Source organism: Eriocheir sinensis, chromosome 43 (assembly GCF_024679095.1).
Source record: "Eriocheir sinensis breed Jianghai 21 chromosome 43, ASM2467909v1, whole genome shotgun sequence".
Taxonomy (NCBI): Eukaryota; Metazoa; Arthropoda; class Malacostraca; order Decapoda; family Varunidae; genus Eriocheir; species Eriocheir sinensis.
In genome coordinates, this window is record NC_066551.1 from 5,544,665 (window position 1) to 5,569,997 (window position 25,333).

Genomic DNA, 25,333 nt, shown 5'->3' on the forward strand with positions numbered 1-25,333 from the left:
AGGTACCAGGTGGTTCCTGAGGTGAGGCAGGTGCTGCCAATCTTGGTGAGTGACAAGTACACGTCACACATACACACACAGAAAGAAGCAGAGAACAGCAACAAAAAAAAAGTACCTAGCTTGAGAGGCATGACATATGACTGTGACTGGAAAGACTGGGTTTACCAGCCCTGGAGGAGAGGAGAAAGAGAAGATTTGATTGCAGTGTACTGGGAAATGAAGGATATGGACATGATATACAGGGATGACCTGTTTGTATGGTGTTTGTAAGTCACAGAAATAAATTGAGGAAGTCAAAGTGCTTGAGAGATATCAAAAAACACGGATTTCCTCATAAACATATTGACATCTGGAAGGATCTTGAAAAGGAGATATAATTCATGCTAAGGCCATTAATGAATTTAAAGCTAAGTGTGATAAACAGAAACTTGGAGAAAGAACACCACAACTGTAGCTCACTTCCTGTATATCACAATCAGTTAAATGCAACTAAGTAATGTATCTATGTAATAATTTAAAAATTCATCAGTAAAAATGTGTGAGAATAAAAATAAACATGTAAAAGACATGTTATATCCTCTAAAGCGTATGTAAAAAAAAATTATATACACCTTGTTAAAATGCAAGAATGACAGTTTATATCCATGCCAGGAAGACTTTATGGCATATAACAATGATATTCTTGTCTCAGCAAATGAATATGAATATATAAAATTAATATTTGCATCTGTGCATTCAAAAATTTAGGAACTAAGTAATGTTGAAGGCATATGCATACCTTATACTTTATTCTAGTTTTGACAGCTGCCATTTCACATCATAAAGAACCCCACATCAACTTAAGTGAATTGTAATCTTTGTGCCACTAGTGTATTCATATCAAGACAGAAAATAATGAGAAAATGATGCAGTTAAATGGGATTCACAACTCATGCTTTCACCAAATACTCTTCATACCATCACTTTACAAAAGAGACACACACACACACACACACACACACACATATATATATATATATATATATATATATATATATATATATATATATATATATATATATATATATATATATATATATATATATATATATATATATATTGGGGGGAGGCGGTGGCTGAATCGACAGAGTAACACCACCGCGTTCAGGAGGACGCGAGTTCAATCCCGCCGGTGCCACCAAGCTGGGATTTTTCAGCCGAAAGTGGCTTAAAACTACCCACATGCTGTCCAGAAGACCACCTATCAACCCAGACTCTAGATTCTAGGATTAAAGATGAGCTCGGAGGCAGCATGAGCCAATGCAAGATGATGCCACTATAAACACTCGCCTGCCAGAACAGGCTGGGCCGACCATCAGGACCCACCGGGAAGAAGCCTTGGGCCGACCATCAGGCCCCACTGGAAAAAGCCTACCGTGCTATAGGTCATGACGTAAAAAAAAAAAAAATATATATATATATATATATATATATATATATATATATATATATATATATATATATATATATATATATATATATATATATATATATATATATATATATATGTTTACAAGGCAGTGAGGGTGATCTCAGAACATGACTCCTTTCAAACTCAGTATCTTCTTTTACAAAAAGTGTTCTCATTACTGGCAGTTGTAAAGCAGGGAATGGTAGTTACTAAGTCGTCTGTCATCCTTCTCTCATAGTCAATGGTAAATTGAGGATTATGTATTTCTAGTGTTAAATCAGTATCTAGGTACAGGAGATTCATCTCATTCCAATCAAACCCTTACTTGATAATTCTGCTGAGAACTGGATAAGGTGGTGCTGTGTTTCCAAGGTTAAACAGTTGATTTTACACACATGTACTAGTCTCATGATAAAGATATCAGAAATTTCAGTGGTTTTCCCTTGATATTCTGTTACATATGCATCAGCCTACTTTTCCTCTATTCTATCAATAATACCGACAATGTTGTTGTCATTAAACATTGCATGATGATCCAATGGACTCACGATCATCTCGTCAAATGAAAACAACATACTCAGAAACCAATGCCCAAACAGTTGTTAAGTCAGTGAGGTAGGAGCTGGTTAATTCAATTGTCAGGCACTGAAGATGATTTTCTCTCTGTCACTATAATTACAGTGTTTTGTGGCAAATGTCCCAAAATAGAAGCTGCTGTTGTAATAATATTGCACTTAAGCTCTGTAGCAACATGGGGTGAATCTTCTGCTTGATCTGTATAGACATCAATTTCTTCTTCATTTACTTCATCAATAACCAAAACTGTATCCTTGTCCTTATAGCTCTCCTTTTGGAGTAAAGGAAAAGTTGGTTCATTTATTGTTATGCTTTCTATGTGACAAGCACTAAGAGTGTGAACTGGTGACATTGGTGGAATATGAGATTTGCTTTGCATGTAAATGACTGTTGGTAATGGGGAGATGGCAGTTGTGCTGTAACCTTGTGAAACAGGAACCTTAACAGTCATGGCTTGGTCATTCTGATGGATAATATTAGTAGGATAATAAGTATCATTAAGCACAGAGACTGAATTTCCTGAAGTTTCAGTCTTTACAGCCTTTACAATAAACAATTCTTGAGAAGAGTGTTTGCTGTGCCCTGATGTAATTTGATCTTGGAGTAAAAGATTGGGGTGGGCATCAGAAGGGCCAGATAACTTGTCATCTGCTGTAGGACTGCCTCCAACTGACCCCTCAGTAGTGATGGATTCACAGAGGACTCTTTCAGCATTTCCACCAACTGTATTTGCAGATAAAAGTTGTGCTTCATCATAAGCACTACAATATTGGCTCTTAGAGGAAACATCTTCATTACAAACTATATCATGCATAGCAGTTTGTGAGTCACTGACCTGCACACTAGGCTGGGCACCTGAAGATGTTACTTTTAGAATATTTCCTCTTGTGTCAGCCTGAGAGAGAATGACACTCTGCTGAGCTCCACTTGACTTAACAGTTTGGTGGTGAGTCCCTACTTTGAGAGCCTCCACTTCAGGCCTGGTCTGCTGCAGAAGCTTATTACAGCAGTCTAGTAAGTGATCAACATTTGACCAAAGAATTTCATACCTTCCTTCCAGCTCCAATAGATTTTCACTGTGCTGAACACATACCTGCAATAAAACAAAGGGATTTTAAGTTAGGTATTCTACTAAGTTAAAATCTGTAATTCATAAGGAGTGTACGAAAGAGTCCTTGAGTCTGGATACACCACTTTTTATGCAGTGAAAAGTAGAAAGACCAAGAATCATTTTATTTACTTCATGTAGGTTACAAATTCAAAAGCTGAGGGTAATGGCATTCAAAAATAGGAAAAGATGTGAATTTAAGCTTATAAGCATCTTTGAGTGCCCTATATGAGTATGGTGCATCCCATCATGTTAGTCTGCAAATATTAGAGAAAATGGCTTTACATCTAACCTTCTTGATTGCAGCTTTCATGCCGTGGTAAAGTTTGACTTCCTCTTCCTGGGAGTCTCTCATTCTCTCCAGTGCTGCTGCTTTCTGTTCCTGCAGGGCTGTGATGCTGCCACTGAGGGCCTCCACCTGCCCCTCCACCTCATGCCTCGCCTGGTGGATCTGCAGCAGCTCAACAGCATCTCTCCTGATCTTCATAATGTCCTCATCAATTTTTCTCAGCTTTTCTGCATTGTCTGCCAGTCTCCTGTTGATACAATTATGGTTTACTCCTTTTCCCTCATTGATATAATCTTGTTTTGGTCATACATCAAACAGAAGATGAGGTTCCTTTCTTGGAAATAACAAAACAATTATTATTATATGAACTGAGTTTTTATATATCCATGTCTGTATGTGAAGCTAAAAAATTGTGTTCATAAGTTAACAGACTGAAGCAGCATATTTAGATGGGTTTTTTATCTTCAATTGCGCCATCTACAATCCAAACAAATAATGTATTTATGTGATATATAATGATCCAGATAAAGTTATTGGGTGAGCAACTCTAGATAAGACAGGTTTATGATGCCTGATTACTGGATTGAAGAGATTTACCTTTCAGCATTTTCAATAACTGGTGCTACTCTTTGGAAATGTATTTCTGCTTTATGCATCAATTTCTGCAATTCTTCTTTTTCATTCAAAATAGCTTGGAGTTGTTGCTGTAACTGGTGCTGCTGCTTCCTCTCAGACTCTAGTCTCCTATTCTGGCTTTCTAGTGTGCTTTCCAGTGCCCTGACCATCACCTCTTCTGCCCTACACTCACTAAGTGCCTTTGCCAGCTGCTCTCTGATGGCCTGGTCTGGCAACTCATTGTCACTGGTGCCACTTACAATATCCTGAAGCAGTACAGACACGAGCATGAATAATTCCGTTGCATTATATTAAAAATATCCTGGCATTAGCAACCAAAGACTATATAGCGCTAAATCATTAACCCAAAACAAGTGATATATGAAGAGAAGAAATGTTCTGTTTGTATTCATAAGGGATTAGGGACAGAATGGGAAGTAGAGAAAGAAAAATTAAGATGATTAGGACAAAGAGAAATTGAGTTGAGTTGAGGCTGCAAACAAAAATTTAATCTATAATTATTTATGAAAATCATGGTAGGTGATAGAGATGAGGGTTCTGTGTGCAATAAATATGCATGATGACAGCATCACAAAGCTTACACTAAAACAATTATTAGCAGGTCTATATTTACCAGCTTTGGCAGTCGCTTAGGCAGATGTTTCCTTCTCTTTGTAGGTCCAACAACTTCCTTCTCCAAAGTCTGTTTGTATTCATGAAAAATAATAATTTATGTGATAACATGGTAACTAGAATAATGGCTAATATCATGATTTATTTTTAGTCTATTAGGTTTATTTAGGTATAATACTCTTGTATTTTTTTTCATTTGAATTAATAAGTCTACTTTTTAATAATTATCTAGACTATGCAAACACAAAGTCAGTGATTATGCAAGAGGTATGCTCACTGCTCTGGAAAATTAAGCTGATGTATGAAAAATAAACTACATACTGCCAAAATGAAGAATGCAATTCACTATTAATTTTGACATTACACAGTTCAATGGTGACCATACCCTAAGTAGCAGTAGTAATACGACCACATTAATTTATGTGGGGCAAGATATACCCCATGGCAATGAGATGTTGTTATGGACCATCTAGCTCAACGATGAGGCTGAGCTATAAACAGGAAGAAGACTAAATGTGTAAAGTGATTAATATATAATAAATACATGATCAGCCTTCAATTTGTTAATTCTTTTTAATATAATCTGACTTTTTTATGGGAGGGTCAGTCATATTAGTGCATTAAAATTCTCAACTTTTCCCACCCTCACCCACAACAAACTGAAAAGGAGAAGAAAAAAAGAGCTACCATTTAATGAAGTAAGGGTACTATTGGGGTGTGTTGCTATTTTGGTGGTTGGGTTAACTTCTATCCTCAGGTAACATTAAGCATTCAGGGTTTGTTAATCATTCTGTAATTTATCTTATGATCCTGTTATCTAAAATTACCATCAAGTACATCGTCAGCATGGTGTGGTCATTCTCCTTTATTGTATAACTTTAAATTTAACAATCAATCATTTATGGTCTTATTCTTGGGTTCGATCCCGAGCAGGAGAGGTCACCACCAAGCTCACCCACCAATTCATCTTCCCTCTCGTGCTACTCGATAAATAGTTAACCAGGGAAGGTAAACTACGATAACTGAATGTCACACTCCCCGTGGTAATGCTGGGTTCTTACCACGCTTGGCCCAACGAGACGGAGATGAACACCGAGGCCTCGCGTAGCTCATCGTATGCTCCCTCCTTCGTAAAAAAGCATAAACTTACCGCGAGTCTTTCCCATTCCTGCAAGGCCTGTTCATATTTCTGCTCCAGCTTGTCCAGTGACAGTCCTAGCCTCTCCTGGGTCTCCCCCTTCTGCTGGAGGTTCACGTGTCTCTCCTCGGTGGCCATCACGGTGAGGGGCGTTTTTCTTTACCACTTCATCTTCTTGTCTTCCTTTGTGGTGTCCCTGAGGTCCCTGAAGCTGCGAAAAATGCCTGTAAAGATTGACTGACGTGAATAAAGAAAAACCCCACTGGCCGACGAAGATGTAAAAGAATGTGTAAAGATTAGTTTTATTAACGCACCCATATCTCGTTTCCTACTTAACCAACTGCTCCTCTGTTATCATAAATGTATTCTACTAACCTTTAAACTTCCGGGAAAACCATAAGAAGGAGTGTATAGGTCCTTTATGGTGTCCCTGGCTGAAGTACCTCTGAAGCCGCGAAAAACACCTGGTAAAGATAAGTTTTATTAACGCACCCATATCTCGTTTCCTAGCTAACCAACTGCTCCTCTGTTATCATAAATGTATTCTACTAACCTTTAAACTTCCGGTAAAACCATAAGAAGGAGTATATAGGTCCTTTATGCTGTCCCTGATCGAGGTCTCTCTGATGCCGCGAAAAACATCTGTAGTAAAGATCAGTTTATTAACGCACCCATATATCTCGTTTCCTAGCTAACCAACTGCTCCTCTGTTATCATAATGTATTCTACTAACCTTTAAACTTCCGGGAAAACCATAAGAAGGAGTGTGTAGGTCCTTTATGGTGTCCCTGATCGAGGTCTCTCTGATGCCGCGAAAAACATCTGTAGTAAAGATCAGTTTATTAAGTTATTAACACACCCATATATCTCGTTTCCTAGCTTACCAACTGCTCCTCTGTTATCATAATGTATTCTACTAACTTTTAAACTTCCGGGAAAACCATAGAAAGGAGTGTATAGGTCAAAACAAGTGAGAAAATAGCCCCCTAAAACACTGAAGAAGAACTGAAAATATGTTAAATGTGTCTCCTTGGCTGTATTAACATAGACTTTGAAATGATAATAACCTATGTCAGATATCGCTTTGCACCAGGACAAGACCTATTATAGCTACCCTAATTGTTGTAAATACACGGAAAATATATCTAGCAACTCTATAACATGAATGATGCAGGGTCAAAAGAAAAGAGAAAAGCTAGTAAAATTGGCTCTATCATTGTGCCTGTACATCGTTTTATAATAATCCAGAAACTTGCGAACTGCTCTCCTGTGTTCTGTCGTCATATATGTCTTCCATTAACCTTTAAACCTCACTGAAAATCACACAGCTGAAAAAAGTGGAACAGAAGAGTGTGACAGAAGACCAAAAGGAGCACACGTTCCAAGAGGCCATGGGCGGCGACTTCCTTTTGATCTTTACGCTGCTTCCTGTATTTCCCAAGTGGATTAAAAGGTCAGTAGAAGACATGTGTAATAACAGAGCAGTAGTTTGATAAAGGCTTGAGTTTAAGCTTCCCTCGTGACAGCGGGAGTCACTATATAGGTACAGCTGTGACCTTCCCGTGACCCTGCGGATGTCTTCAAAGCTTCTTGTGACCTCTCTAGATAGTTTCGTAGATCCGCCTTTTGACCCTTTCCTCTGCCGTCTTTGTCCACTTTTTTTTGTCCTCCTTTCTCGATGATATTGCATTTTCTTGGTTACTTTGCTATTTGTCTAAGTGCCGTATTCAAGTCTAATCCGAGATGTTTCGGGTCATTACAGATTTCGGTTCAATGTGTCAATGATATTATGTTAACCAGTCTCTTAATTGTTAGTGCTCTGCCCTTCCCATTCTTCCTTATCTCCCATTCCTCTCCTCCTGAAAGGGTTATTATATTGTTCTGCTTTCTATGTGACAAGCACCGAGTGTACGTGTGTAGCCTACTGCATGGTGACTGGTGAAATATGAGATTTGTTCTACATGTAGATAATAACGGTTGGTGATGGGAAAATGGCAGGTGTGTTGCAGCCACATACTAGACTAAAGACTAAAAATAGGCTCCTTCCTCTCTCTTCGGTTTCCTCAAAAGCTTTACATGTTTGCTTTAGTTCGTCTCGATTTCTACCATTGACCTCACGGGAGCCGCTCAGAGCTTTGAATAAAGTTCATTGCCCTTGTCTCCTACATATAGCTTCCATCTTTCTCTTTCTTTGTATTCCTTGCTTTTGTGCCATCTCAAGGTGCTATTCATTTCCACATTCCTCGGCCATTCCCTCCATTCCGTCAGCCCTCATTTATTATTTCATTCATATCCTTGATTTCTTGCACTTCCATAACGTCCCACTTTATCCCGGCGTCATTCTTTGCTTCCCATCTCGCAAATCTTTTTTATCCACTAAGATGTAACTTTTACCCATGTTTTTTTTATATCCATGTTTTTATTCATGTTCACAGGTGCACACACATAGCTATCTTTTTTCATCAACAAGATGCTTTAGCTATATATAGTGAAGTTGGGCGTAAGTATACATTTAGTTTAAAGAGATGAGACGTTACTATAAAAAAACAAAAGTTGCCTCTTCCCACACACACACACACACACACACACATACGCAATGTATAAGAGCATTCATCCATCCAGCCATACATACATACATAGGCCTATATACATACATACATACTACATCCAACTGGCTATAGGGACAACAGAAATACAGGTTGATTGGTTACCTGCGCATGTCGCCGTTTGACATTTACTGCATCTGGTGGCCTTACGAGAGCCATCTATTGATTAATTCAACGGCACTGTGTTTGTTTGTTTGTTTCTTTGTTTCTTTGTTTGTTGGTTTGTGTGTGTGTGTGTGTGTGTGTGTGTGTGCACCTACCTAGTGGTCCCGTTTCTGTATCTGTATCTGTCCAACTTTTCCTTTATTTGTCCAACTTTTCCTTAATTTGTCCAACTTTTCCTATATATATTTTTTGTTGTTGTTGATTTATTCATTCTCCATTCCTTAATGTGTGTGTGTGTGTGTGTGTGTGTGTGTGTGTGTGTGTGTGTGTGTGTGTGTAATGACCATGTTTATTGCAGAGGATGCTTGGTAAGGAGGGCGAGAAGACGTCAGGGTAAATCTAATTCTCAGCTTGGCATACATATGGGCGACCTTGACACGGATCCTGGAGTGCTTCTTTGTAAACCTCGCCGAACAAGGGAAACAGAAACACTCACAAAGGTAACCTCGACAAGGCCTCGTACTTACGATGTGTGGCGGGCGCACTGACAGAAACCTTAAATTTTCATCTCGACTAAGAAACCTTATTTTTCATCGCCCTGCTGCTCCTCAACCCACTTACGGAGTTCTCACGTGGGTTGTACTTATCTCTACATACCTGTGGCGATGTGAACACCAAGTTACGACTACGCTATCAATTATTTGCAAAGGCAGCGTCAGTGGGCTTCACTGTACCCTTTTTCTGTGCCCTTGAGCTGCTTCCTTTCCTGTAAAAAAAAAAAAAAAAGAATAGTTTGTAATTTTTGCCATTATAGCAGGAGACGCCATTTCCGTATTCCAGCTCTAGTTGTTTTTCTTGAGATGTTTAACTCAAAAAATAATAAGTTGGTGTTCATAAATATTCTATCAAGCTACTGTCCTATACAGACTCATTCGCGAGCTGCTTACTTTTTGTTTGTCTGTTTTTTTTAGTTGATTTATTCATTCTTCAGTGAAACTGTTATGTTGATTTTAGTTAGATATGTCGTAGTCCTCGACAATGGAGTCATCTTACTTGAAATCATATGTAGTTGAAGTGACGAGCATGGTGACAGTTGTGGCTTTAAACATTTTCATTTGCCAACGACGATTGACGTCTTTACCTGGTACTGACATGTGTCGCAGTCACCTAAACTGGGAGTCTTACGTACCTGACTTGAACTAATTGACTAGATAAATCCTTGACTGTCATCTAGCCTACCTACGACGATGGGAGAGTTGCGTTGGTAGGCGATGTCGCAGTAGCCACGCCCTTGCAGCAGCTATATCGTCACGTGGATCTGACTTACTACATGTCTTTCATTACTCATCTACCCACAGCGAGGAAAGTTTCGTTGGAACTGGTTAACTGGCTGTTCATATTAATGTTCATATTACATACACCTAAGGAAAGATTTCGTTAGTTCTGTCAGCTGTAGGTGTCGCAGTCGCTTGAACTGCGTGCCTCATCGTCATTCAGAAAATGAGGAAGAGGAAGGCGTGCATGGGGTATTGACGGGCTTAACTATTGAGCGAGGGGCCGCGCCTGGGCTGGCTCCTGGCCGACCTCTGCGCCGCGCACCACACCTTTGTTCCGCCCTTGACGTGGCACCACAGCATTGGACCCCTGCGGGCCACATGTGCGCCGAGGATCAATATGGCACCTCCTCGAGCTTGTGGTGCGTAGTTCTTCATCGCCCCCGGTTACCCTCTTCCTGATGAACCCCGTCACCCGATTTGGGTCACACCGCCACCTCTGTCCTCACCCCAATGTTGAAGACATATGTACGTGATTCCCCCGGTGTAAGTAGTAAGTCCACGGGCCGTAGGTTAGTGACACACCGAGTAGTTTATCGTGTTATCTGATTACATCCGTCATACTGAGCCCCACGTATTTAGATAACACCTCAGACGGGTTTGCAGACACGGCGGTTACTTATTTCACCTCTTAAAATAAAAAAAAGACAAATAAATGAATAAGTAAATTAATAAGTCAGTAAATATAGGACAAATAAATAAATAATTAAACAATCAATCAGTCCCATCTTGACAAAGTTAAATGCCCTGTTGGCACGTTACCTAGATGCCTGGCACCAAGGAGCGGGTTTTTCCTGGACTCATTTCAATTTTCTTCGATCACTGTCCACGCTAGTTTATTTATTCTATTGCATTTGTTTATTTTCTTACCAGCCTTGGTAGACAGAAGACCTAATAGTATAAAGGAACGGAGAGAAGGGGGTAAAGCCAGAATTAAACCTTAGTGCTCCAAAAAAAGGGGTTGGTATTGAGAATTCCAAACATCATGACGCATCGATCACTCACTGCAATAAACATGTAAACAAGTAAACAAACAGATACAGGATGTTATGAGGCCAGTATCAGCTTTAAAGGTCGAGCCTTGAACAATAAGGTCAAAAGGTCAAACATTTTTTTTCGCGCAGAGAGAGAGAGAGAGAGAGAGAGAGAGAGAGAGAGAGAGAGAGAGAGACTCATGAATAAAAAAAATATGACAATAAAAATAAAAAGAAATAAGAGAGAGAGAGAGATAGAGAGAGAGAGAGAGAGAGAGAGAGAGACTCATGAATAATAAAAATAGGAAAATAAAAATACCAAGAAATAAAACAGAGAGAGAGAGATAGAGAGAGAGAGAGAGAGAGAGAGAGAGAGAGAGAGAGAGAGAGACTCATGAATAATAAAAATAGGAAAATAAAAATACCAAGAAATAAGAGAGAGAGAGAGAGAGAGAGAGAGAGAGAGAGAGAGAGAGAGAGAGAGAGAGAGAGAGAGAGAGAGAGAGAGAGAGAGAGAGAGAGAGAGACCCATGAACAATAAAAAAAAATAAACGAGAGAGAGAGAGAGAGAGAGAGAGAGAGAGAGAGAGAGAGACCTATGAATAACAAAATGGAAAATAAATACCAAGAAATATGAGAGAGAGAGAGAGAGAGAGAGAGAGAGAGAGAGAGAGAGAGAGAGAGAGAGAGAGAGAGAATGAATAATATAAAAGGAAAAAAAATACCAAGAAATAACCGAGAGAGTCCATCAATACCCTCAGAAAAAAAAGAGGAAGTGGGAAAACAAATGACGATGTTGGTGGGTTTTGGGTCTTTCCCGTTACGATATAGGCAGGCAGCTTACGGGAGGAGCCCAGAGGAGCAGCCACACAGCATATCTACAAGCAGCTGCCGTCTCCTTCCAAGCTTATATCGCTCTCTTTTCACGTTATTTCGCTTTATTTCATCATGCCTTGCAATTCAACACAATGCCATGACAAGTATAATCTAAGCCTACCCAGCCAGTCACGTAGCCAGCCTCCGTGCCGTACAGAGCTTACATGCGCTTATTTTTTCCTTTTTTCATTATTTTTGTAACATGAATGATGACAAGTGTTTTAAGTGGAACCTGCCTCTCCGGTCTACCCTTCTTAGCGTAGAGCAGATCACTCTTTCCAAGCTATTTTGTCCTATTTCATCATGTGTTGGAGCTTCTATTGGACGCATACCATAGCCAGTACAAATATAAACACGACCCAGGATGGAGGAAATGCGGATAATAAGGTAGGACGAGCGTAGGTCTTGGATAATTCAAGACACGACGTTGGGCACCGGATTTAGCTGCTATATCCGCGTTGGCACCTCGACCAGCTGACACACAGAGAGAGAGAGAGAGAGAGAGAGAGAGAGAGAGAGCAGCTGACAGAGAGAGACCAACAGCTGAGAGAGATTATAAACAAGTGTTTGGCGAGACATATTAGTCCCTCCATCACTATTCTTGGGCCACCTTTTCCGTTGCGTGTTTTCCCACTGATAACCGTTTCCCGGAGATCCTTGCTTGACGCCATCATAACTCCTTGCTTGACGCCATCATAACTCCTTGCTTGACTATTGATTAGTTTGTCTTTTGTTTGTCACGAGGGAGAGGACAGAGGCAGAGGTGACATTGGCTTGACCCTAAACATCTGCAAAACTACCTAGATGTATATAAGTTGGCTGTACTGTTTCTCTTTGTTGCAGTTTTGATACCATCGTGAGAGAGAGAGAGAGAGAGAGAGAGAGAGAGAGAGAGAGAGAGAGTCATCATATCATCACACACACTTATGAGAGAGAGAGAGAGAGAGAGAGAGAGAGAGAGAGAGAGAGAGAGAGAGTCATCATAGCTATCATCACACTTATGTTATCCAATGCCACGTCAATGATGGAATGTTGAGAGAGAGAGAGAGAGAGAGAGAGAGAGAGAGAGAGAGAGAGAGAGAGAGAGAGAGAGAGAAAGACGTTCCCCATCATGTAATTAGTTCATGTCCAAGCAAGCCGATGAGAAAGGGGGAATAAATGTTTTGTTTAGAACGTGTAGCTACCAGGAAGCTCGGTCGCCTTTCTTGAGTACGTTTCCTTATTGTGTACTATATAGGGGACAAAGAGAAAGGGAAACCCGCCCTCCTTTCGACCGGTGAGGCAATGAACGCTGCTCACCATAGACGAAAGAGGGAGCAGTGTGGGGAGATGTAGTTGGCAGCCCCCTCAGCTAGGCAGGCAGGGGCGGGCAGGCACAGGCAGTCCTTGAGCCACGCCGCGCCATGTTGTGGATCGAGGGACAAAGAAGTGGTGCTCGGGGAGGCGGTTTTCCTCTGCCACGCTGCTATTCTTGGAGCACCCGGGGGAGCTAGGCCTTGCACTTAGTAATCACGTCATGTAGTATGAATAATGCTGAACTTACTGCCTCTGGAGTCAGTTATAATTGCTCGTCCAAAGCTTAAAATAGCATCATGCCTTATCATATCCCTCCTACGAATTACGATTAAAAGTATACTGGCAAAGCAAATGAAGGCCAGAAGGGAGAGCTATCAACTAGCCTCTTTCTTCGTAACCTCGCCATGCACTCTGAATGTTACTGAACCTGCTGCTCTTAGGGATGTTCCTAAATATAGCATCCTCATCTTTTTTCATCCCACATCAATGGCTGAAAGCGAGGCCCAAGTGGTCGGTCTTCAAGCTTTCACAGCAATCTCTCGTGTACTCTGAATGTTGCTGCACTCTTATGCCAGATGCTCTTCAGTATAGCATCTTCACGTCATCTAGCCCACACATTACAGTTAGGTATACAAACGAAAGTGAACACAGATGGTCTCCAACTTTCACACAGGATCTCGTGTTTTCTAAACCTCCTATACTGCCCTTGGTGTTAGAGATGCTCTTAAAAATAGCAGCCTCAGCCTCATACTGTCCATTCCACACATTACGGTCAGGAATATTGGCAAAGCGACCCAAGGCTAGGGGGGAGAGAGAGAGAGAGAGAGAGAGGTCGCTCTGAGTATTGCTGGTGTCACATACTCTTAGAAATAACACCATGTCATCTTCACTATTCCACAGTTTAGAGCGAACTCATGTGGTCTTTGAGTCTTATTCTTAGTGGTCTCATGTAGCTACTCTGAATATTGCTGTACCTTCTGTCCTTGGGGTCAGCTGATCTTGAGAATATCTTCCTCATCTCATCCATACCACAACTTATGTCCTTGTAGCTTAGGTACATAGTCAAAGCAAACTCAGGTGAGCTCGGTCCTGTATTGTGATTTGTGAAGGCTGCTGCACCTCTTCCTGCCCTTGGTGTTTGTTGCTTTTGAGAATAGCGTCCTCATCTCATCCATACCACAGCTTACGTCCTAGTGGCTTAGGTATACAGACAAAGCAAACACAGGTGAGCTCGATCCAGGTGCTCCACATAATAATCTCGTCCCGTATTATGAAGGCTGTTGCACCATGCACCTCCTGCCCTTGGTGTGTCTTGCTTCGAAAACCACCAGCTCACCTCAGTCCTCGTAGTGCGGTTAGATGAGTAGGTAAAGCACACTCAGGTATAGTCTCCTAACCCTGCACAAAGTAACCTCGCCGCGCACTGTATACGTTACTGCATCCATTGTTGTCGGTGGCAGATGCTCTTAAAAACTGCATCTCCATCTCATTCCACATCTTGAGGCTAGGTATGAATGAAGTAAAGGAAACCGGATCATAAACAAACTCAGACTTTCTTGATTTAACACCGATGACTCAGTAACTCACAAGGAGAGAGAGAGAGAGAGAGAGAGAGAGAGAGAGAGAGAGAGAGAGAGAGAGAGAGAGAGAGAGAGAGTGTAATTTCAACCTAATGTCAACTTGCATATTTCTGATAGTGGTGGTGCTGTTGTTGTTGTGGTTTATGATAGTGGTTGTGGTGATAATGATGACATCGATATTTATTTAGATGTTGATAATGGGGGTGATGGAAGAGATATCTACCGTTGCATCGCCTAGAGACACAAACCGGTAGTAGTAGCTGTGTAGACTCACCTCACGGCCATACCAGAGGAAAAGGATATGAGTGGGCACTTCATCGATTAGAAATATATAAGCACCAAACACGTTACCGAAGAAATGATCGACACAACTATAACCAATAACATCCCTTCCTCTTATCGATTGAGGTCTTCGAATTCGTAAATATGAGAGAAACATGAATCTTCCTGCCTTCCATTTACGTAAGCCCAAAACACGTTCCTCAACCCTAGGTATACCCGCGTGACGAGCCTCCAGCCAGCCCTCTCCCTCTGACGTCATGGAACCCGTCTGTTGGCGCCCTGTGATTGGCTGTTGCAGGGTGATGACGTCATGAGGCGAGTGCCGCAGCGTCCGCATTCGTGACGTCACCCAGCTCTTCCTTGTCATGTGTTCCGCGATGTGTGTGTGTGTGTGTGTGCTCACGTGGCTGGCCTGGTGCATAGGGGCATTGCCTGTCTCCAGCCTCCTCCTCCTCCTCCTCCTCCTCTGTTTCTATGCTCCTCTTCTTCCCCTCCTCCTCCTCCTCCTGCCTCTACACTCCTCCTCCTCCATCTCCTTCTCTGTTTGTTTCTACATTCCTCTTCCTCTTCCTCTCCTTCTCTGTTTGTTTCTACATTCCTCTTCCTCTTCCTCTCCTTCTCATCCTCCTGCCTCTACACTCTTCCTCCTCCTCCTTTGTTTGTTTCTATGATCCTCTTCTTCCCTTCCTTCTGCCTGTACACTCTTCCTCCTCCTCCTCCTCCTCTTTCACTGCCTGCTGCCTCATTTTTCCTTGCCAGCCTAGAGCCTATATCCTCCTCTTCCTCTGCCTGACGCTGTACTCCTCCTCGTCCTCTTCCACCTCCTCCTCCTCCTTTTCTTTCCCCTTTTATCTGTCTTCCTCCTCCTCATCTTTCTCTGCCTTCCTCCTCCTCCTCTTTCACTGCCTGCATGCCTTCATTCTCCTGTGCCTGCCAAGTACCTACTCCTCTTCCTCTTCCTCCTCCTCCTCCTCCTGCCGTTATCACTTTTTACCAACTTCCTCCTCCTCCTCCACCTTATAATCTGCTTGCCTCCATCTTCCTCCTCTTCCTTTTCCTCTTCGACCTGCCTCCCTCCTCCTTCCCCCTCGTCCTCTTCTTCCTCCTCCTCCTTGATTTATTTTTGTTGCAGTATTATCGATGAGTAATAATGTATGCAGCACTTTGGTCGTCATACTGAGGAGACAGGAAGGGAAGCTGAGAGAGAGAGAGAGAGAGAGAGAGAGAGAGAGAGAGAGAGAGAGAGAGAGAGAGAGAGAGAGAGAGAGAACTATACCGGTTATAGTTTTGATTGAGGGAGGACGTCCTGTGGTTGTGGTTTGAGAGAGAGAGAGAGAGAGAGAGAGAGAGAGAGAGAGAGAGAGAGAGAGCATAACGCCATGTAATGTGAAGCAGCCATGCAGCCAGCCAATCAGCACCATCATCATCGTCATCAGTAGCAGCAGCAGCCCTCAGTAACGTTGCTAAAATTAACCTCATCAGATTAACCTGTGCCAGAAAGGTTCAGGCACGTGGATTCACATTTAACCAAGATACTTATGTTCGCGAGGCTTCTCAGTTAATACAACACGAGCCAAGGATGATGAGGTGTGTGTGTGTGTGTGTGTGTGTGTGTGTTAAACAAGTGTTCTTCCTTATTCGCATGTCTATACAGGACCGGTCGAAAGTTCGTAACGGCTCACAGTTCAACAAATTTCCATCGTACAGTTTCTCTAACCTGTTTGTACTTTGTCACACACGAAGAAGGTTTTGCCGTTATCGACCCACTTTATTCAGTATCACTATTATTATTTCCTCACCGTCATTAGCCGGGTATCTTATCGCTGCCAAGGTTATCGCGAGAGGGCGTCACCTCGTGTGTTTAGACAAGTGCTTACTTTGGGTTCTAAAACTCTAAATGGTCTTCCCCTCAACTATCCTGTCATATGCTGCCTCGCTTCTTGCCTAGACTATGAAACCTCTTGCTTCCGGTTTATGAATATACCTGAAAAGTATGTTCTACACTGGTATGTTGTCTCGTTAGTGGCATCAAGCGAGGCCTCTGAACGCATGGACGAACGGACGGGTTCGCTACGTGACCGCCGCGTCCCATGAGTCACTGTTGCCACCAGCCTGCGGACCTTGTCAGCAGCACCAGAGGGTTGAGTCTAGTCTCCACATTGTGGTTGATTGTGTCCATATCAGAGGCAGGTGACACGGATACGTTTCTATGCAGGGAATGTTCTCGGCTGTTCCTGCTTCTTCTATAACTACTATGACTACTACAACAACAACAATGCTACTGCTACTACTGTTACTGCACTGCTACTATACTACAATGCTACTACTACTACCACTACCACCATACTACTATTACTACTATGCTACTACTACTACTACTACTAGTACTACTACTACGAATAAATATAATGTTAACACGCTTGCTGAGCTCGTTGTCTCAGTCATGCGATTAATTTGAGTCAACTCATCGTTGCTGACCCACACAGCCGCTGTCGTGTAACCGTACAGGCCACAGCAGCAACAGGCCTTTCGTCACGTTTTGCCGATAAATTGTTCGTCGCTCTTTCGTTAGGTTCATCGTGACCTGAGCAGAGTTCTGTTACTTCATACCTCCTCCTCCTCCTCGTCCTCCCCTTCGTCTTCCTCTTCCTCATGTTTATCGACACCATTGTTCATCTCTTCCCAAATAAATAAGAAAAAAGGAAAGAAACGAGGAACAGTTGTTCGTCAATTATAAGCCTTTGTTCCTCCCTCTCACGGCCTCAAAATTGCGTAGACTTGTCCTGATGTTTGCGAAGAATATCAGTCGGGTGGTTCAGGACGCGCCGAGTAAGCTCATTTCAAAAGTAATCCTCAGGCCAGTCACCATCCCACAAAAGGCTGCCGGTGAATTTCAAGCAAGAACCAGTAATTTTTCTCATAGGCTTGGTTGATACTTGTTCTGAGGCATGGTCACTAGTGTCATTTATCATCTCTGACAACGCCGTGGAAACATTGCGGTACACACACAATGATATAACTGTCCAACAGTAGTCGAATGTTCGGCTGTGTAGTAGCGTTTTACCATTTTAAAAATCTGTAGTTTTCACTGAACTTCCTACTTCGAAAAATATTGAAGCTGCTTGTGTCACGAACTGAACAGATTATTAGCTAATAACATTTTGTTTATACGAGGCAGGAATGATAACGAAGTTATAACGCATTCCTTTACTCAAAGGTTCATAAAAGAAAATATTAAATTATTATGTAATCAGTAAAAATATTTTTAAAATGCGGTGCACGCAACTTGGACAAAAAGTTTTAATACATAAAAGATAAGCTTCGAAATAAGTAAATCATTAACTAGTAACACAAAAAACGTGGAACAGATAACAAGAAAACTTCTCTACAGAGTCAGAATGCAGGATGGAAAGTCGCATCTAGTGCCAAGTAGGTTTCCATCATTCAACCAGGCGACACCTCGAACGACTACTTGCTGCTTTTAGAAAGCCCTAGGTCAAGCTGCTTCTGACAGATGATTTAAATATCAAAGACGCTTGCGGTGATCCTTAGCCTCCCCTGATTGCGAGGGAGCGACGGGAGACCTGCCGGGAGACCTAGGCACCGGCCGCACGATCGGGGGCGAGACAGGATCCCCTAGGCGGCTGGGGGGCCGAGCATTTGGGTATGGAATGCCCTGCAACACTGGTAAGGGGTCCTCCGCTCTTACTGGTGGGGGAATCCTGCTGGTGAAGGCTCGCGCCCGTGCACCTGCCCTGACCGACCGAGACACCACTGACGCTCGAGGTTGGCCGCCGTCAGTAGTGTCTTCACAGAGGTCTGAGGTTTCTGGAGGCTTGTTGGGTGGCTCACTCAGTCCTGTGGGTCCAGCACGTGTTCGGATGCAGGAGTTAGGAGAACGCTTGATAGGAACTGTTGATTCTTGTTGGGAGTCACACTGCTCCGGATGTTCAGCACGCAACTTGTCGAGGCCCATGATGATGCTGACCTCCTCCTCGGCTCTCTTGGTGCTCTCGTCTTCGTCTTCGTCTTTCCTGCTTGTGGCACCATCGGCAGTGTCTGAGGGGCACCATCCGTCTTCCTGCACTTCACTCTCCTTTTGCTTCCGGACAGGACATTTGAATGCGAAGGCGACGTGGTCCCCGCCGCAGCTGGCACAGCGCACATAGCTGGTGGCGCACCGCTCCCCGGCGTGGCCCTCCTCCCCGCAGTGGTAGCACGTCCTCACAGTCTTCGGGCATCCGTTACTTTCATGCTCAAAGGAGAAACAACGAGGGCATTGCGGTATGTTCAGGAAGGGCTTCTTCTTCACGTCGGTAATGGACCTCTCGAAGCTGAGTTTGATGCCCTCGGGAGAGTTGATCACTCTGGTGGCGTCCTCGATGGTGTTGAACTCTATGAAGAGGATTTCCTTGCCTTTCCAGTCGACTCTCACCACCTCGGCATCATTACAGTCGCTTATGTCATTCGCGATATCTTGAAGGGACTTGTCATGCAAGGAGCGAGGCACGTTCTTGGCTATTATAGTGCTGTTTGCCAAATACTCCTCACTCTTGATCACCTCCACTCCCTCTTTCGCCAAGGCCGCCCTCACTTCCGCTGTCATTAATTTGTCGACGTGTTGGTTAGAAGTCATGAACACAGCCATTATTTCATTTTCCCTCTTATAGTACATTAAATCAAATCCAGTCATAGATTGGAAGATGGTCAATATCTCTTCCACAGGACGCTTCACGTCGTCAATTTTAAGCTTGACCACGGGCATGGCGGCCTCAAGTCTTGGTAGGAGCTAACGAGGCAGCAGTCCAGCAGTAACTGGCCCTTGCCTCGCCACGCTGCAGGATCTAATGGCTCAGCTAGGTTCTCATGCTTCAAACAGACCAAATCAAAATTACTTGTCTGAGCAATTCACTTCACATAATAGAGTCGAGGGTTTGTTTGGGGCATTCGGTTCTTTATGAATATCGATATCTTGCTCGAATATTTCTAGTTAACAAAGTTGAAACAATTAACAATTTAAGCCTTCTTTCCCAGGTTGGCAGCTTCGGCTCATGGTGCTCGATCTTGTTCGATGTTTGAGGACAGCAGCTAAATATATAAAAATCACGTTTCATTTGTTTTAACATCTAAATCGTACGGTTTAGTGAGATGTGCGTGCACTTACTCGCTGGGGGTTAGCTTAGAATCCCAGCTGTCATACTTTGCCTCTTAATTAAAGGTGCAGTCACAATTAACCATCCATGGTCACAACGATTATAATTTATAATCCCACTACCACCGCCTCCCCTAATTGAGGTCACTAGGTTTAGTCAGGTGAGATCAATACGATCTCAGGTCCATTAGGCAGGTAAAAGTTTTGACCAGGTGTCTGGTGAGGTGTTTTTCCCTCACCCTTCCCACCCCTTGGCCATTGCCTATAGTATACGAAGTACATTTATATTTTTTTGCCTTGGAACTAGTAAAGTGTCTTTCCACGCCTCGGTCTGTTGCTAGCCACACCCACGGCCTCCTCCACCTGATCCTCTCGCTTCTTTCATCCTTGTGTGTGTGAGTGTGTGTGTGTGTGTGTGTGTGTGTGGTTTAAATTTTCACTTAAATGGTTTGTGGTATTTATCTGAACTGTGACTTTTCCTGTAACTTTTCCCTAGAAAAATGTGACTTTATGCCTGTGATTTTTTTTTTTTTTTGTCGCTTAAGTTTCGCCCACCTGCAAACCTACAGACACTGGAATTACCGGTTAGTCATAAGAAAAATAAGTGACAAAGTCTATAAGTATGCGTTATCACACAATAAAGATCCAAGGAAAGGCTGTCACCTTGTAGATAAGGTGTGGGTGAGCCTTGATCCCTGTTACTGGATATTTTAGTTGTTTTGCATTCGTTAAGACACTTGTGATATGCGTTGCGTCATGGCTATCTGTTACGTGTGCAATACTTTTCTCCTTCCAGATACTTCCTTCTGTAAATAAATCAAAATCGCTTAGTGCTGTGACACCTGTTTCATTACACCTATTACGTCACATTATTACATCCCACAAATCACCGTCATTTCCAGAGAACGGTTCACTTACTCGCCTTCTCTGATATGTTACCGTAGGGAACTGGGAAATATTAAACCTTACTATATTTCATCATGGTTTACTCGTTGTTCAGATGGAAAAAAAGTCATGGAGGCAGCGAGACGATTGAGTATAGCAAAGTGGAGGAGCGGGGAGTGCAGCGAACGTTCGTTGTATGAGGGGAGGCAGTGTCGTAATGCTCTCCCAAGTCCCAACCATGAAGTTTTCCTACCGAGGTCTGTGTCTCCTCTCTTACATACTTTTTATAGAACTGACGGTCACCAAACGAAGGAGGGAGAGAAGAGTAGGGGAAGGGAAGGAGGTGGGACGGGAGGGGTAGGAGGGAGGGGGCATGAGGGGAAGGAGGTCGGAGACAGGAAGGGAAGGAAGGAAATGGGGGGGACAGGATGGAAAGGAGGGAGGGGACAGGAGGGGAAGGAAGGAAAGGGAATGATTTACATAGATTTACATAGAAAATCAGACCACACAGACCCCATGGTCCAGACTTGGTGGTCTGTCCTTAAACCTAAGTGATTTTACATTAATCAGAATCAGAAGACTCACGTTGCTCTTCTACTTCTGATTTAGTTGAGAGTGAGTTGAGTGACGTTTTTTATTTTTTTTTTGGTTACATCAACTTACACCTGGACCACTGGGTTTGGTTCATTCTTTTTCTCTGGCACGTTGGTGAAAAAAAAATTTTGTGCAGTCTAAAGCCTTTCTTCGTACGCAAGGAAGGGATCATTTTCGTTGCCCGACGCTGAACACCTTCTAATTTAGCAATATCCTTTGCATGGTGGGGAACAAACAACAGTAGACCTGCTGGTCTGACTAAACTGTTTGTAGAGACAAGCTACTACATCTTTATCTAATCAAAGGTGGAAGATGAAGGACAACATTCTGAAGGCTTTTCCCCACCCCCATCCCTCCAGCCAAATTTGAAGTTTGAAGGAAAGACCCCTAAGGAGGGAGAGGACAAGGGGAGGGAGGGAGGGGACAAGAGGGGAAGGAGGGATAGGACAGAAGGGGAAGGAAGGATAGGACAGGAAGGAAAGGAGGGAGGGGAAAGGAGGAGAAGGGACAGGAGGGGAGGAGGGATAGGACAGGAGGGGAAGGAGGAAGGGGACTGGAGGGGAAGGAGGGACGGGAGATAAAGGGAAGAAGGGAGGGGAAGGAGGTAAAGTCAGGAGAGGAAGAAGGGATGGTACAGGAGGGGAAGGAGGGAGGTTTGGAAAGAAGGGAAGGAGGGAGGCATGGAGGTATTGGAGGGAAGGAACAGTAGGGGAAGGAGGGAGGGGACAGCATAGGGAGGAGGGGGAACAAGGCACTCCTTCCCACGTTCCTATGCCCTCCCACAGCTCGGCAAAAAGTCACTCCCATAACGCCCCCCCTCCCCCCCTCTCTCTCTCTCCAGCAAAGGGAGTGGCAGGCGGTTCCACAAAGGGCCTAAGCGGGAAATGATGGGGGATCATTCCCTCCCACAGACACGTAGCTCAAGGCAGATTTCAAGGGTGTATGCAGAAGGCTGGGTGTGGATGCCTGGAGGGTGCAATACGGATGAGCTGTTTAGAAGTGAAAGTATACGGATCTTGTCAACGCCTCGGAAAACATGGCTGTAGTAATGAGTTGCCTTATAGCTGCAACATCGAGTATATATCGTCCTTAGTTAGATGTGTATTGAAACCGAAAACCAAGATGGAAACGGTTACTGAAGTCTATGAAGGAAAATACACTAATCTCGATGACAGTAGAGAACATAATATATTGCTTCTCTAATAATGTGTTGCCGTATAATAACAGTTCTTGTTAGTGTATGGAAACTCGGTTCTCAGAGGCTATCACGTGATGCAAAACTTTCCTGCTGTGACGACTCTCAGGCTGACAGTCTCCACAGATTACAACATTTCCTCAGTCTCCCACAAAGAGAGAGAGAGAGAGAGAGAGTAATGTATAGAATCATTATACATACACATTTCCTCATTACGTGACATCTTATCCTTGTCACACAGTCGTTCTCAGTATCATATGGTTAAACAAAATACAGAAACGATTGCACCATAAACCATGATCGAGATAATTCCCGCGTTGCAGTAACCATGATAAGCAGAGTGTAAAGAGAACAAAGAACGATAAATCAACGAAGGCAGAGAAATATATGCTTTGCTTTGTTTCTCGGGATATTCTATGAGAAAATAAAGAATATGAAGACAGATAATTTCATGGTTTGTCTCGTTTCTCAGGATGTCCTATGAGCAAACAAAGAAAATAAAGATGGAGAAATATATATGCTTTGTCTCATCTATCACAGGCTCAGGATGTCCTCTGGAACGACGTCAGCACTTGAGTTGACAAGTCATGGATTTTATTGAGAGCACTTCCACGAACTGAGAAAGTGTTAACTTGGGTTCCTTAGAGAATAATAAGTAAGCAACACATCGATCTGGAATTGTATGTCTGATTAAATTTGAGCATTATTTTGCTTGTAATTTATTTGTATTATTTAAGCAAGTAACATTTATCTCGGATTTATCTATTCATGTATCTATTTATCTAATTTTTATTATTATTTTTTGTCTTAGGTCTACTTCGTCTGCCGTAAAGTAAAATAATTTCGAATAGTCTGTGTCGTCTTAACTACTAGCAAGCATTTTAGGATGGTGTAAGGATGAGATGATGATGATAAGATGCTGCCTTGCTCTGAGGGGAAGATGAGTCGATGCTGACCACTCGCAAACATTATAAAATGGCATAAGGATGATAGGATGATATGCATAGATGCTGCCTTGCTCTGATTGGGAGATGAGTCGATGCTGATCATGATGCTGACCACAGATGCTGCCTTGCTCTGATTGGGAGATGAGTCGATGCTGATCATGATGCTGACCACTCGCAAGCATTAAAGGATGGTGCAAGGATGAAATGATGTTGAGATGCTGCCTTGCTCTGATTGGGAGATGAGTCGATGCTGATCATGATGCTGACCACTCGCAAGCATTAAAGGATGGTGCAAGGATGAAATGATGTTGAGATGCTGCCTTGCTCTGAGGGGGAGATGAGTCGATGCTGATCATGATGCTGACTACTCGCAAACATTATAGGATGGTGCAAGGATGAGATGATGCCGAGATGCTGCCTTGCTGAGGGAGACGAGTCGATGTTAAGACGCTGGGGTAAAGTTTTAAAATCATGTTTACGTTACCCAAGACACCGAAGGCCACAAGGAGGTCCTCTTACGTCACACACCTGGGCTATCGAGCGTCCCACTTGGCGTCTCGGGCTACCTACATAGGCCTCAGTAGGGCAGCAGAGAAATAGGAAATGGGGGGGGGGGGGGTGAAGTGTTTGGGTGGACTGGTGAAAAAGATCGTAAAGTGTTGTTTCATGGTGAGTGTTGCAGTCTTGAGATGCAACACTGAACCATCAAAGTTTCATATTCATGGTGTATGAGGGAAAATACGTCGTAAATTCTCTCTCTCTCTCTCTCTCTCTCTCTCTCTCCTGTGTAAAAATAAAGCCCTTGTTAGTAGTTTCATCGGCTCTTCTCCTTTCTCCTCATCACGGGCCTTCCTTTGTATACATTGACTATTACGGGAGTTCAAGGAAGAGAGAGAGAGAGAGAGAGAGAGAGAGAGAGAGAGAGAGAGAGAGAGAGCACTTGTAGGATACGATAGCAACGATAACCCTTGTTTTAACCCGCGGATTTTTGGTATTATATATATTTATTAACCCAAGTGTTCCTGTCATCAGGCGACACTTGTTTACTGGGCTATGGAATGTGAGAGGTAGAATAGGTTAAAATATTATGGCTATGGATTCGTATATAGACTTCCACCAGCTCCTATATGTCTTGTTCATTCTACTAAGCTTAAACGAAATATTAACAGATATAACATGGAATTCTAGCAGTACACAAGTCATAGAAAATGTAGCCATAATTTATACTTTTTTTTTTACCCTGCATGGCTGATTTCCCGGTGAGTTAATGTAAAAAACGGTTGAAATTCATTGCGTACCTTGTGCTTCTTTAATGATTTGCGGCCTTACTCCATTTGAGGTCGAATATTTCAGCTGATAATGGGAGGAAAGAGCCTTTGCGAAGATTCTAGTCTCGGTAGTCAGGCAAATCGTGATGAAACTCAGGAAGGGAACGATATCATCTTCATGTTTTTAGCTTAAGATTCATCCTCGTTCGCTGTGTGCGTTGTATAGCGTTGACTAGTTAGCTCCATGCCTCAGAGTACAGCTAAAAACGTTTCCTTGGACATTACTCATCTATTCAATATATGGAAACAACGCACAAAAGAAAACTTGGCGCTATCTTGCAGCACGACCCTACCGCCCTCCCACCACTGACACGCAGACTCATGTAGTACGGATGACACTATTCAATTTTCCTGACGTCGTGTTTGTATG

The 25,333-nt window shown here is 42.9% G+C and overlaps 1 protein-coding gene across 6 annotated transcripts; it reads right to left on the reverse strand.

The window, feature by feature from the left end:
• Window positions 1-1,529: 1,529 nt before the first annotated feature.
• LOC127010374 (uncharacterized) lies at window positions 1,530-25,306 on the reverse strand. Of its 6 annotated transcripts, none has more exons than XM_050884377.1 (8): window positions 6,543-6,628; window positions 6,363-6,451; window positions 6,185-6,273; window positions 5,822-6,020; window positions 4,673-4,741; window positions 4,021-4,304; window positions 3,427-3,670; window positions 1,530-3,119 (listed from the first exon to the last, which is right to left on the reverse strand). In XM_050884377.1, exons 4-8 carry the CDS (start codon window positions 5,945-5,947, stop codon window positions 2,082-2,084), a joined length of 1,761 nt encoding a protein of 586 aa, XP_050740334.1. In that variant the 5' UTR covers window positions 5,948-6,020; window positions 6,185-6,273; window positions 6,363-6,451; window positions 6,543-6,628; the 3' UTR covers window positions 1,530-2,081. The 6 variants fall into 6 exon arrangements, with proteins under 6 accessions (XP_050740334.1, XP_050740332.1, XP_050740333.1 ...); XM_050884375.1 differs by having other exon boundaries at window positions 5,822-6,033; XM_050884376.1 differs by lacking the exons at window positions 6,363-6,451; window positions 6,543-6,628 and adding an exon at window positions 24,934-25,306 and having other exon boundaries at window positions 5,822-6,033.
• Window positions 25,307-25,333: the final 27 nt, after the last annotated feature.